The 14,373-nt window shown below is 51.9% G+C and overlaps 1 protein-coding gene across 1 annotated transcript in view; it reads left to right on the top strand.

Annotated features, from left to right (window-relative positions):
• Positions 1 to 14,373, top strand: part of COL22A1 (collagen type XXII alpha 1 chain) — a 261,028-nt gene that overhangs the window by 147,980 nt on the left and 98,675 nt on the right. Inside the window, 7 exon segments of the mRNA XM_043601842.1 lie at positions 1,881 to 1,934; positions 2,879 to 2,932; positions 6,516 to 6,560; positions 7,502 to 7,564; positions 7,983 to 8,036; positions 11,430 to 11,471; positions 14,165 to 14,197. Of these exon segments, the coding sequence (XP_043457777.1) occupies positions 1,881 to 1,934; positions 2,879 to 2,932; positions 6,516 to 6,560; positions 7,502 to 7,564; positions 7,983 to 8,036; positions 11,430 to 11,471; positions 14,165 to 14,197 (345 nt within the window).

The raw sequence follows: 14,373 nt of genomic DNA, 5'->3' as shown, positions 1-14,373 counted from the left end.
GAGCTCCTCAGCGCCCCGTGGTAGGTGTGGCCTGTGAGCCTGTGACACCTTGTGACGGCACGATCATCCTCATAGACACGTAGAGGACCCTCAGGGAGGCCTCAGCTCCACTGGAAGGGATTTCCTTACAAGTAGTTTTCTCTCTCTCCCTCGTGGGCCGGGGGGTGGGGAAGCCAGCAGAACCCACAGCCCTGGCGGGGATCCGGACGCAGCCAAGGTGATGGAGCTGAATCAGACCGCGTAGCACCCGGCGGCAGTGCCCCTTGGACCTTTGGCAGGTCCGTCGGTGGCTGTGGATGGAGGTCCCCCAGGCAGCAGGGACCGTGATGGCTGGGATGTCCGCATTCTCAGCTCTGCTGAATCCCCTAGGATGTGGGCCATCCATGCAGGGGTGTGATGCACACTCGGGGGTGAACTGATCCACACCTAGAACACCTGCTCCGTTGCAGCGTGACCGGCAAACATTCACGAACACACAGTTAATGGCAGCGTCACCAGTAGACTTTTTCCTCACGTGGCGGTGTCCCCTGAAAGCTCAAACACTTTATTTAAATTTTTTTTTCAACGTTTTTATTTATTTCTGGGACAGAGAGAGACAGAGCATGAACGGGGGAGGGGCAGTGAGAGAGGGAGACACAGAATCGGAAACAGGCTCCAGGCTCCGAGCCATCAGCCCAGAGCCTGACGCGGGGCTCGAACTCACGGACCGTGAGATCGTGACCTGGCTGAAGTCGGACGCTTAACCGACTGCGCCACCCAGGCGCCCCTGAAAGCTCAAACACTTTAACAATCACACCTGATCTAATGGGCTCATCAAAAAGTGTGTTGGTGTGAACGTTCAGAGGAGGAGAGAGAGTCGTAGGCAGAGGAAAAAGTATTTGAAGGCATGGAGGGTGTCGAGGGAGGAGGTTATGGCCACTGAGAGTTTGGGGTGCTACTTCTGGATTCAGTGTTTGCTCCTCCGTGAGCTCATACTTCCACGGAGGCCAGGTGAGCTCCCCTCCTGCCCTTCCAAGGGCCTTGACTCCTGTGACCCCTGCTCTGGGGAGGCGGGGCTGCCCTCCCAATAGGCCGCCAGCCCAGACTAGAGACACCAGGAAATAAGAGAATCTTAATTTGGGTGTCAGGAGACCTCTTGGTGGAATAATGACCAGGTTTCCTAAAATAATAATCATTTTTGAATAGCACTTACAGCTGCCAAAGTGATGACATGTAAAGTGTCATCTTGAGGGGAAAGGATTTCCCTCTGTCATGGGGGTGTGTGTGTACCTGGTCCGCCACGCAAGGCTCAAGGAAAATCAGAAGAGCAAACAACTCTTAAATAGCAGAAGGAGGAGCCAGGCAGCGGGGGGTTAAAAGCCCACGTGTCCCCATCACCAGGGCTGAGCCTGGAGTCCACCCCTCAGCCCTTGGGACTCTTTGTCCCTGTGCCTATAACACCACCTGTCCTGTCGGACAGGTCTGGGGGAGGAGGCAGCCTGTAGGGAGGAGAGGACACAGAGCCCCTCAGTGTGGCCCTTAGAAAGCATAAGGCAGACTTGGTGAATGCCAGCCCAGGAGACTGGGAAGGGGGGACATGTTGGTGGAGATTTCCCAAAGAGAGAGGGAAGCAGAAAGCAGAGGTAGTGAAGGACCGTCGGCCCCCTCTCGCCCACCACGCACGTCCAGAGTGGCCGGACCCCGGATGCTGGCCAGAGGGTGAGGGCCGTCTCCCTCATCAGGCGTGTGTAGGCCAGCCTGGTCCCACAGAGACGGCGGCACACTGGCAAGAGAGCCCCCCTGAGGAGGTGGGGTGGCCCCCAGCGGCTGGCCAAAAGCCACTCGGTGCAGTCTCCCTAAACTCGTGTCTTATTTTGCTCTGCTTTTTCTCTCTTGACCAGGGCCCACCTGGAAAGGACGGGCAGAATGGAGCCCCAGGCCTGCCGGGACCCAAGGTTGGTGTGCACGGGGGTGGCCGGAGTTTGGGGCCCAAAACGCAGGAGGAAAGGGATGTTGGATTGCTGGTAGATTCTAAAATACACCGATGGCTTGGGGCCTGGATCAGGACTCGGGAATGTTGGGGTTCACCAGGTCAGACGTGGGAAAGTCCTTCACTTCTGCGTAGGTGACTGAGCCAGACAGAAGCATGTGGAAGCCTCGGGCTTTCCCTCAGACGTGTTCGGAATACGTCTGTATTTGCGGGGAGGGACAAGGTTCAGATACTTGTAACCTAAGAGACTTTAATTTTAAAAATATTCTGGTGCGGCTCATCATGGTAGGAACATTAGGAAAAGAGTCAGAGGTTAATATCATAAATTTGGGAAGCAAGTCCCCCGTTCGCACGCTGCAGGTGAACAGTTACAAGAGCACAGCATGAATATTTGCGTGAGCGAATTTGATAACCTTCCCACCAAACGCACGTAGGCTCAGCACGTATGCCCGTAACCATCCGCGAAATGCGGCCTTTCGATATTACGGGAGCATCCTTCATCCTTTTCAATAAGTACCTTACAACCTCCACTTTTTCCCGACCAAATACAGAATAAGCATGCATTTGACTTCATTCCACGGGTATTGAATGTAAATATTCTCCGTCTTTCTCCCTTGGTTTTCACGACGGAGGAAAGCGCTAACCGCTGATCTTGCAGTCTCAGAATCGCTCATGTGACCTCTTCCGTGCTCCCAAGTCTCTCAGTGAGAGAAAAGCACAGTTTTCTACCCAGTTATGTTTCTGTAAAAACAAACCCAAAGCAGAGGCCTGGAATGTGGAATCTGAGAGGTTATACAAGCTGCCACCCCGGTACGAGTGGTTCTCCTCCTGAACCAGACGGTGACTAGCACTGAGTGTGTCCCCCGAGCCTGGCCCTCTCCTGCCAACCTCTCTCTGCATTCCTTACAGGGGCAGCCAGGAGAGAGAGGGGAAGACGGTCTGCCTGGAAAACCCGGCCCCAGGGTATGGACCCCGCCTCCTCCCCGCCAGTGGGCTCTTCGGAATGGGGTGTTTAGGCTGTGTGTGAACCACAGTTGACGGTGTGAGTGGTCTGGCAGTTGGGGTCTGGTGGCCCCCGGGGCTCGGGTCCCACCGGGACAGACACAGGCAGCGGGAATGACCACACCACACCTAGGACAGAGGGAGGAGGGCCAAGCGGGTTCCTAGGGGGACCTGTAGCTGAGGGGTCTCAAGGAGAGCTGTGGCCTTAAGAAGAACTCATCACTGTCCAGCTCACCTGGCAGTGAGGAACAAGAGGGGCTTCTCTCTGTCTGTCTGTCTGTCTCCCTCCTCCCCCTCCCCTCCTCCTGGGGCTCTGGTGTCCCTCCAGAGCTCCCTAAAGCCTGGCCCCTACTCCTGGCTGATGCGGTCTGTGGCATCCAGTCCCCACCTCCCACCCTCACCCCCTGCTCCATGGTCCCTGCATGCTGGGGTCTGTGGGGGAGGCAGAGGCCACTTCCCGTGTCTTTGGACAGGGCACCTCCTGTGGGAATGGGGACCCCAGGTGCTGCGTTTGGATGGCTGGCCCTTGGAGCCCCACCTCTTGGGCTAGAGTCTCCTTTTGTCTCGAGGACCAAAGCTCAACATCTCAACATCTCAGATTTGGCTTGGGCTCTGAATGCAGTGAGCACAGACCATGTGGCGTGTGTGTGTGTGTGTGTGTGTGTGTGTATGTGTGTGTGTGTGTGAGATATGTGTCAGTGTATGTGGGGTGCATGTGTGGTGTGCAGGTGCAGGTACGTTGGCTCTAGGGGAGTCCGTAGAGACAAGAGATTGCCCCAGGCACTGCCCCTGCCCCTCCCACCTGCACTTCACTGGGCTATGAGCTAGTCGAGGGCAGCAACCGTGACTGGGTCTTTGTCCCCTCCGCTCGCCCGTTCCCAGCCAGGGTCAGGCATTTGGCAGGTGCTCAGTAAGGGTTTTCTGCATGGAGGATGGAGGTCACCTCAGCCCAGCAAGAGCACAGGAGTGGCCCGACTCTACAGCTGCCCTCTGGAACGCAGGACCCCGATCACCCTGCTGGCCGGGGAAGGTGTTCTTGGGCCAGATGCGGGGCCCCTGGCGTTGCTTTGCTTTTTCATAAAGTGGCCGTTCTCTAGAAGACCAAAAGAAACCAGAGGAGAAAAAGCAGGTTAGAAAGCACCTGGCTACATCAAGCATACCCACGTGCTCAGATGTGGACAGAACCTCCCGAGGTCCACCAGGAGACCTCCTGTTGTCTGGATTCCAGACTCCCAGGACTCTACCTTCATGCCCCCGTGAGCTGTCCTGTTAACCACTCACAAGACGGTGCTCCTTCGTACTTTAAGAAGCAACATTTGCATTTAAACAATGTGCTTGCAACACAAGCTTCACGTTTGGGATTCCCCAAATCCCTGAAATGTCATAAGTCATCTGCTGCATTGTGTCCATGCACGCCCCGAGGTGGCTGTGTGGGGTGAATGTCATGGTCTTAAAAACACCTTTCGGTGTTTGGCTGAAATTCTGCCCTTTTCCAGAAAGGACTTAAAACGCTTGCGCAGGTTTGCTGGCTTGACCTGGCAGATCGTATGCTGTGAACCATACTTCAGTGTTGTATTTTCCCAACTTTGTAAATCGGTGAGCCCTCCCGGGCTTACACGTGTGAATTCCCACACTCTGTCCACTGGGCTTCGGATGCAGTCTCTCCCCTGTGCACGCGGGTCCCCAGAAGGTGGCCATTGATCACATCATGCACGGGAAGTGCTGGGATGAGCTCAGAGAGGCGCCCTCAGGGACTTCTGTGGTCTCCCCGCCTGTGTGTTTTTGGTTTCTCGTGGTCACTAACTGGAAGATTCAAACAGCCAGGCCTACTGCGCCAGCTCACGTGTTGGTTTTGCACGCTTTCTAGTGCAAAGTGTTTAAAACACTTCGCTGGGAAGTTCAAAACTATGAATGTGTACAGTTTTCGTACTTTCTACAACGTCCTTGGTAGCCTCAGAGAGGATCTGGCCTGGGGTCTTGTTAACTTTATTTTGGTAAAATGCCAACCGAAGATTAAAATCTTCCAAGGAGATTACGGATAAGTGGTGGACGGCGGGCTCATGCGTCTGTCAGGGGACGGCCCTGGCTTGCAGGATCGACCTTTTGGGTTCACGTCAAGAATTCAAGATGCTGCCCGGTCCTCCGTCCATTGTGCCTTTGACTTCAAGCTCACGGCACGGATTCATGAAGCGCTTCCAAAGCCCTTGAAGACGTCTTATAAGCAAACCCAGACCCTCAGTGCCTTCCTCAGCATGTGAGAAGCAATTCCCACGGCAAGGATGTTGCCGTCCTGGTAGATTTAAAGTGCACGTTTTAGTGACAGGTGTTTGCACAATCTCGGGCAGCGTGGTTCTCGCTGATGGTGCCTGTAAACACCGGGAAGTCGGGGGATGGGAGCGTGGGGAGAGTTTCTCTGTGGCGACTCCAGTGTGAGTTCCCCTGCTGGCACCAGACCTTCCGCATCAGATATTGCTGTGTTGTTTAATGCTGAACAGTGTTTTGGGTTACTTTTTTCTTTTTCTTACCTTCTTCTCTGAGACGAGGGGATGGTGGAGGTCTTGCCTACCAGCTGAGTCTGGCGTAGCTGCAGGGGAGACCATGATGGGCACGGAAATCCGGAAATCATTCATTCATTCATTCATGTGCCCGTTCACTTATCAGAAAATCACGTTTCCTTATGGAAATCTACGCCGATAGCGTAATGGGTGTCAGAAATTGTCCAGAATGGTTCTCAAGACGCATTGTTGGTTAGAGATTACAGTCCCTCCCCACCAGCACACACACGCACAGATTTGAGTCAGTGATTTATAGGGAAACCCAGCAGCTGGATGCGTTGGGATCAGGGAACAGTCCCCTCTGGGCCTGTGGCTCCTTCAACCCACAGCAAAATGCTAATTAGGAACCTAATGGCTGAGGACTAAACGTCATCCCATCTGCTGGAACCAGTGTGTAACTGTTTGGGGGTTTGCTTTCTGGTTTACCAGAATTTCACCCAAGACTTGGTTTTATTGTAACCCAGCATGGGAGCCAACAAAGAAAGCTCTGACCCACCTCCAACCCTGGGGCTGCCTGTCTGAACGGCAGCCACAAGACAGTGGTGAGCATGGACGTGTTCATCAACGGCTTCTCCCTCATCGCTGGACCCAGCGTGGGGCCTGGGCTCCCCTTCAGTTAGCACAGCTCAGAGCTGGACGGACCTATGAGTCCCTGATTTTGGCCCCTCATTGTTCTGAATTGTAGGCTTCAGGATGAATGGGTTCACCTGCGTAAACTCTGTCGGGGCGATCTGAGATTCTAGCAGGGGTTCTCTCTGGGGGAAGTGAAAGACGTTATAAAGGCGTGTGGAAGGCCTCCCTCCAGAGAGGCCGGGCGCTTGGGTTTCCACAGCCTGCGCGGCTGCATAGAGTGCGGGCCGTAACCCTGCTATGCACGTGCCTGAGAATCCAGAGATGCTGCTGTGAACGTGTGGGGCCAGCGGGGGAATGACCACCATCTCTGCAAATGTCTGTGGGACGTGACGGCATGTCTGTTATTCTGTCTCCAGGGTGAAGTTGGGGAGCAGGGCCTGGCAGGCCGACCTGGAGACAAGGTCTGTTTTCTCTTTCTTTCTTTCTTTCTTTCTTTCTTTCTTTCTTTCTTTCTTTCTTTCTTCTTTCCTTTCTTTTTTCACTTTCTTCCTTTTCTTCCCTTCCTTCCCTTCCTTCCCTTCCTTCCTTTTCTTTCTTTCTTTCTTTCTTTCTTTCTTCTTTCTTTCTTTCTTTCTCTTCCTTCCTCCTTCCTTCATTCCTTCCTTCCTTCCCTTCCTTTCTTTCTCTTTCTTTTTTTCTTCCTTCCTTCTTTCCTTCCTTCCTTCCTTCCCTTCCTTCCTTTTCTTTCTTTCTTTCTTTCTTTCTTTCTTTCTTTCTTTCTTTCTTTCTCCTTCTCTTTCTTTTCTTCTCTTTCTTCCCTTCTTTCTTTCTCATTCATTGATTCATTCATTCCATTCTTCAGTCAATGCATTCTCTCATTGTGATGCCCTAGGCCTGTATCAGTTCCCTCTGGGGGCTCACTTCCTTCATCTCACGCATTCATTTATTTACCCAATGATTATCAGCATGTCCTATGCATCCTTCACTGTGTTGGGCTCACAGCCATCAACCAAGAGCAATGACCAGGTGCAGTGAGTGGTGATATGCAGGTGTGGGTGGGAGGGCAGGAGGGAGGCCCCTCACTCACACTTGGGGAATGTTGGGAAAGATGACAAGGAGGTGTCATTGTGTCAGAGTCCTAAAGGACAAGGAGGAGGAGGAAACACCCAGACAGGTGTAATGGGTTCCTGGTGATGAAATGGGCTGAAGTGAGAAAAAGCTTGGAGACACCCCAGCGAGCAGATTCTCTAGAACCACTCTGCTCTCCGTGTCGTCCCCACTGAGCCACAGTCTTTGGGGACAGGAGAGCAGCGAGGGGAGAGCACCATCTCGTGCATGGCCTGGTGCACAGGGGAGCCTCAGTGAGCATTGAGTGGACAGAGGTGCCATGTTTTTTCCACAGGGAGAGGCAGGTATCCCTGGTGCTCCAGGATTTCCAGGCGTGCGGGGACAGAAAGGAGAGCAGGTAAGTGACGAACCTCTCCTGTGCCCCTGCAAAGCTGCCCCCTCTGGAGTTCAGTCCCTGGAGCAGTGGGTGGTCTTGGCTGGGGCTTGGGGGTGTTTCCCCAGGTTTATGGAAGAGAGAAGGTAGGGGACCAAGCTTCTCTGGTGTGTCACCTGTGGCAAAGGGACAGGGACTGAGAGATCTATCTGCAAAGGGTAGACCATCTTCAGATGGAATTGATGGGAACAGGGTGGGATGTCATGACAGGTGCCTCGCCCCTAATGACAGCCAGCCGCCCAAGTTGGGCCTCACCTTGGCGTTTACTGATAAGGCAAGAGCAGGTCAAGAAAAAAGGGATTTTGCCCAAGGTCCTCTTGCTCTTATGGGGAAAAGGCAGGTGCTGAGATCTGGTGTTTCCCAGTTTCATCTTTCACCGCAGGGCGAGAAAGGGGAGCTGGGCCTCCCAGGCCTGAAAGGTGACCCAGGCAAAAAGGTAGGAACTGCTGCTGGCCTCCTGGTCCTCAGTGACCCGAGTCGCCCAGCCTTCCTCGTGAGCACGTGTGTGGTGCCTGTCGTGTGGTGGAGAGGGCGCGCGTCTCCGAGACAAAGCGGGGTCTGGCTTGCAACCTGGTGGCGCCTTGTCTGACCTCTCTGTGCCTCGGCGTGCTGGCCAGACACGCTCCGCTGACCCTTCCTCAGAGGGCTGCTGGGAAGCGTGACTCCTGTCCTGTGTGTGAAGTGAGGTGCCGTGGACTCAATCGGGACAACCCGACGGGGGTCGTGTTACCAACAGCCGCCCAGATGAGGAAGCTGAGGCACTGCAAAGTGGCCACATCGCTCTCTCAGGGGTGCGCGAACAGAGCACGTTGCTGTCAATCCCCAAGCCCCGGCAGCCGGTCGGATCAGCGTCCTGGCTCCTTGCAGGGCAGAGCCTCTGGACGGCCTGGCCCGTGGGCGCCTGAGCGACACCCACGGGGGCTTGTGTCCCCCCTTCTCCCGCACAGTGGTTCTCCCCCCCCCCCCCACCGTGTCCCCTCCTGTTTCCCGTTCTCGGTCCGCCTGTCCTTTCTTGGCTCCCAGAGGGGCCTCCCACCCACTTCCCTCTTGGGCTGGAGGCTGAGAGCTGTACTCCAAACAGACCCGTCTAGAAACGGGCAGGGCGTCGTGCTGTCAGTTTCTCCAGAATCGCAGTTTTCGTTTGCGAAACTCACTTCCAGGATGCAAAGGACTCAGTGAGACCATAAAGCTCCTTTTATTGCTTTCGCAGAACAGTCAGGCCCGTGGCAGAGTCACATTCACGCGCCCAGAAAATCTGGCCCCTCTTTTTCTCCAGAGAAATAGGTGGTGATGATAATTCTGGTCGAAAATCCAGAACAAGACATTAAGGCGACACTGTCCCCGTCCGACTGTTTCTTGCACGTCACTGCCTCTGCTTGCCAGTCCGTTCCTGGCCACCATCCACGACACGCGTTTAAACTCCACGGCATCTGAAAGTGGGTACAATCATCTCCTTTCTCAGCAAGGGCTGCTGAGGGCTTCACGTTTTCCTGCAGGAGCTGGGATCGGAACCCACCCATCTAGTTAACTCCGGCGCTCAGGTCTTTCTGCAGCCACGAAGAGGGGCCACGGGGGTCTTCCCTGGCCACCTGCTGTTCCTTCCTCCTCACCTTCCCCACCCTGCCAGTGCTGGGGAGGTGCTGGCTGTACCCGAAAGGCAGTCTTTAGGTCCTCTGGGTTGGAGACACGTTTCTCCTCCAGTCCTCTCCTCAATAATACACACCCACACATTCCCTAGTGTCGACATAAAACGAACAAACCATTTTTTTTAAATTTTAAAGAGAAAGGAAAACAGTTTTATTCAAGCCCAAGTTAGGACAGTGGCCTGGACACATGATCTTCACTAAGAAGAGAGCCCTCTAGGGGACAGACGTGCTGCAGGGTTATAGATGACTTTACAAAAAGGGTTACAAGTTGTCATGACATTCCAGGACGTTCCAGGGAGTTACAGACTTTCTCTTGGGGTTTTAGTATGTGCAAAGCTGTATGACTTTAATCTTACCGGAACCAGGGGGGGGGGGGTATTGTTTTTCCCATCTTTATGTTTGGAATGCTTTTTTCTGGTTATTGTTATTTTTTAACAAAGCAGATGTATGATATGTGCTGGGGCAGAAATAGAGCCCGTGCTCTGAAGGTATTCTGAGTCATTTTCATGTTGGTAAATGTTAAAGTGTAGCTTCCCTGGGAGCCCGGGGCCCACACAAATGAAACATTGAAAATTTCCTTTATCACTGGGAAACACTCAACTTCTGATTATTTGGACTTTTTCATTTGAGGTATACTGGGTTAAATGAGATTGCTTCTGGAGCATCAGGAAGTCAGTGTCAGGAGAATAACTGGGTCAAATCATGTAATGCAAATAGCACCAAGAAAGTGTTTTTCTTTAAAAACAAAACAGAACAAAACAAATTCTGGAACTTCAGCGAAGGCAATGCTGGTTGGGTTCTGAGCTTAAAACCAGGCTCAGCCATGTGCTGGGTATGACTTCAAGCAGGTGCATGAATGTTATGTGTCATTACCCTTATTTATGAATGAAATCGGCATACCAAAGTGTCTGCATTATAGGCATTTCTATGGAGATTAAATGAGTTAAGGGGTGCCTGGGTGGCTCAGTCCTTAAGCGTCTGACTTCAGCTCAGGTCATGATCTCATGGCTCATGGGTTCGAGCCCCACGTCAGGCTCTGTGCTGACAGCTCAGAGCCTGGAGCCTGCTTCAGATTCTGTGTCTCCCTCTCTCTCTGCCCCTCCCCAGCTTGTTCTCTCTCTCTCTCTCTCTCTCTCTCTCTCTCTCTCTCTCTCTCTCCATCTGTCTCAAAACATAAATAAACATTAAAAAATTTTTTTTAAAAACTTAAAACATGTATAAACATAACCTGGTAACTGGAATTAAATACCGTATAACCATGCAAATAAGACAGAAACAATGTAACTATGTTTACCGTATTATTATTGTTTGCTAAGAGTGGCCTTGTCCCTGTCTAAGCCAGCTTTATTCATTCCTTTGTTCACTAACCACACATGGAAAGCCTGCCACAGTCCTGACCCCGGGCCACTCGGAACACGTGTGGGCACAGACATCCAAGTCCAGGCATCATGTGACACACGTGGAGTGACAGGATTTGGGGACCGTGTGCTCTCTGTAGTCCCTCCTGCATGGCGCTGCCCAGTGCCCCTCTCCCCTCAGGTCAAATGTACGGATTTCCTCCCTACGGGGCCCCTGCAGAAGATGATCTCAGTCAGCCCCCATATGATATGAGCTGAATGTACTATTATCAGTATATCGCAAAGAGATAAATAAGCCCAAAGAGGTAAAAAGTGTATAAAGTGGTAGATTGAGGTTTAAAGCTCTAGAGGCTTAACTCCCACACCTGTGTTGTTTACAGGAATGTAAATGTGTCCCCTCAGCCCCCTGCAAAGAGCCCATCCCCTCCACACGGGCCGGAACAGGGCCCGTGGAGTCTGTAGGGGGCACATGTCTTTGTGCCCAAGGGCGCACAATGGGGATGTTTGCTGTCTCGTGGGTTGTGGTGGCAGGAGGCAGCCTAAGTGTCATCAGCAAGAAGATGGACAGTGGGTCACTTTATCTCCGCATTCACACTGGAGTAGCATCGAGTGATAGGAGTGATCGACAGCTGCCCAGAGTGGCCTAGATAATTCTCAAAACATAAGGTTTTCGTATGTCTGAAATAGTCTCTAATTTGGAGTCTGTCTTTCATGGTAGAGACCGCGTGTGTGACTCTGTTGCCTGGGGAAAGGTGTCCCAGGATAAGCAGAGTTCGCTCGAGGATAAATGGTCATTTCTTTTCTTTTTTTTTGTTTCTCATCCAGGGTGAAGTTGGTCCTCCCGGCCCCCCTGGGTTACCTGGAACGGTAGGTTACACTGCTTCTCATCCTCTCCTTCTTTGAATCCCTAAGGCAGCCCCCCTCCCCCACTCTTCACTTAGTTATAGACATCTTTTTAATAGAGATTGCCTGTTCCTAGGTCTTGCGATCCGGAAATACATGAGCATCTCTAAGAACCACCTTGCACTTACTGATTTATTGCTTTTGTGCAGCAAGCACGGTTACTATTTAGCAGAACACTGGTTAGACACAGAATATGTACCCACCTGTTGCATAGGGGGAAGTTGAGGTCCAGAGACAAGCAGGGGGAGACTTTGTCCAGAGTAAGACTGCACGTGGATATATAACCATGACTCATGATTCCACCCCATGCAGGTATGAGGGCAGGCATTGTGATTGGTGTTGAGTAAGAGCATGGGCTTCGGAGCCAGGAAATAGTGGGCTTGAGTTCCTGAGTCCCTTATCTGCCATCAGCCAGCACTGATCTTAGGTATATTGTTTAACTTCAAAGACCTCACCTTCTCGTCTGTTACGAAAAACTATTATACCCAGCTATAGTACATTTCTAGTGAAAACCAACTGAATTAATACAGGGTATGTAGTATAGTTTCTGGTACATAATAAACACTAAATTAAAAACAACTGCCATATGAATATGGGAGCATATTTTGGGTTTTTTTTTTTTCATCTTAATGTTTCTTCCCAGCCTTAGTAGTTTGTGCTTTGATCAGTTGATTTTGGGGAAGTTGAACATGGCTTCAGGGTTGGCCAAGTATGGATCACTCGATTCCCAAAGTAGAGAACCGTCTAAGTATGGAGGCCAGGAGATGAGAGCCTGAACACCCGGAAATCCCATCTGCAGGATGACAGAAAATCATACTCTGTGTCATGTGTGTTTGTTAGATCATTACTCCCCTGTTCAGTCTCCCCCCACACTCATGCCTGTCGGAATGAGACTCAGCCATCCCATAAGGGTGTTAGAAGAATCTCAGAATTCTATTTAGAGCCACAAATGGTCATATAAAACTTTTGTGTGATACTGGAAACATCTGATGTTGGCAGGCATGCAGGGAAGTGAGCACTATTGTGCTGTGTGAGGGCAGACTGGTAGCACTTGCTTGAGGAGTTACTCAGTATTAACGTATCGTAAAGTGTGTGCTTGTAGCTTAGAAATGCCGCTTCCAGGCATCTGTCCCAGAGAAGTGTTTGCACTGTGTGTATTTGAAAAAACGTGTACAGGGACATACATTGTAGTTTTACTTATAATGAAGTATTATAGGCAACTTACGTGGCAGAAAATGAAGTAAACCATAGGATAGCCATATCCTGGAGTCCTAGTTTGTAAAAATACACACACACATGCATGTGCACACACACGCACACACACAACGTATGTGGCCTTGAGAAGATACTGGCACGCAACAGAGATGTGGTGGAAAACCCAGCATGGGCTCACGGCCCAGCCGGTGGGGCCACTTCCTGAGGCGCACTCACTGGCTGTGGGAGTTCCGTGAAGCAGTTTGCGTGTCTGCCTCCCAGTTTCTTATCCACACTGCAGGGAGAACGGATGATTGACCTCTTCATTGCTGTAGAGAATATGTGGCTTTACACGTATATACAAGGACCAATAACCATATGTTTGCTGTTGATATTTGTAGAATTCGTGTGCAAAGTCGTGCATTTTTATACATTCATAATTGTGTAAGAGTACTTAGAGAAACTTGCTACACTGGGAAACGGTGGTTTCTTCTGGAGAAGAGACTGGTATTTGGGGACATAGAGGCTAAGGTTAGGAAACTTGCTTTTACCCTTCTGTTTTGACTTCATTGTGTTTTCAGACTAGAATCTGTGATGTTCTTTTGCCCACTCACTTATTTTTCTGAGCACCTGCTGTGAGCTAGGCACTGGTGGTGTTTGGACCCCACAGAGCTTCAGCCTGGTGGGCGAGACAGACTCTAGTCCCCTGGTGGCCCTGAAACACGTATGTGACAAATTATAGGAAATGCCAGCAGGGGAAAGAACAGGGTGCAGTTAGGGAGAGTAACAAGGGGACCTAATTTATATTTGGTGGAGGGGAAAGGGGGTCTTGGAAGATGAGACGTTGAAAACAGCCCCAAGGATGGGCTGTGGTCAACCGGATAAAGGGAGGATGGGAGTGTGTTTCCAAAGGACAGCAGGTGCAAATGCCCTGTGGCTAGAGAAGCCATGGCATCTGTGAAGCACTAATGGCAGTATGGACACAGGGTGGGGCTGGAGGGCCACGTGGCTCTATGTGCCCGGATAAGGAGTGGCCAGAGGGCGCCTCCCCTGGTTTCTTCTCACACGCCTCATGCCCAGGGGTGCTGCTGGTGACAGACTCTGGGGGTCGGGGGCGGTGTCCCAGGGTCCAATTACTCACAAGGATTCTCCATCTCAGCCCAGGGCACCCTGAACAGAGAAGGTTTCATCCCCACTTTACTGATGTGGGAATGGAAGCTGACAGATGGTCACAAAGTTTTAAGTGGGGGTGTGACTCCGGGTCCCCCATCTAACCACAGTGCTTTTCTGCCCTGCCTTGATCACCCCTCGGGGACTTGAAAGAAATATGTGATTGTACCTGTCAACACGAATCATCACTAAAGGAAATGCTGGGGCTGCGTTCTCCCACGTGGTCAAGTCTCTTAGAGGCAGGTGGTTAAAAGCAAGTCACATCTTTCTCATTTCTGTGCTTTCCTTTTCAGACGCCCCTGTTCACGCCTCACCCCAGGATGCCAGTAAGTAGCAGCGGCCCCTGGGGGGCTGCAGGTGCCCTTTGGCCAGACCTGCGCTGCCTGCCTGCTCTGGCTCCTGACTTAGCCCCTCCACACGGGTCTGCAGGGCGGCTCACTTCCAGATTTGTCCAGACAGCTGGGCGGTGGCGGGGGGGGGGGGGGGGAAGGGCCCTGCAGGG

The sequence above is a fragment of the Prionailurus bengalensis genome, chromosome F2, assembly GCF_016509475.1.
Source record: "Prionailurus bengalensis isolate Pbe53 chromosome F2, Fcat_Pben_1.1_paternal_pri, whole genome shotgun sequence".
Taxonomy (NCBI): Eukaryota; Metazoa; Chordata; class Mammalia; order Carnivora; family Felidae; genus Prionailurus; species Prionailurus bengalensis.
Note: the sequence above shows the minus strand (reverse complement) of the source record. Positions and strands in the feature narration are given on the sequence as shown.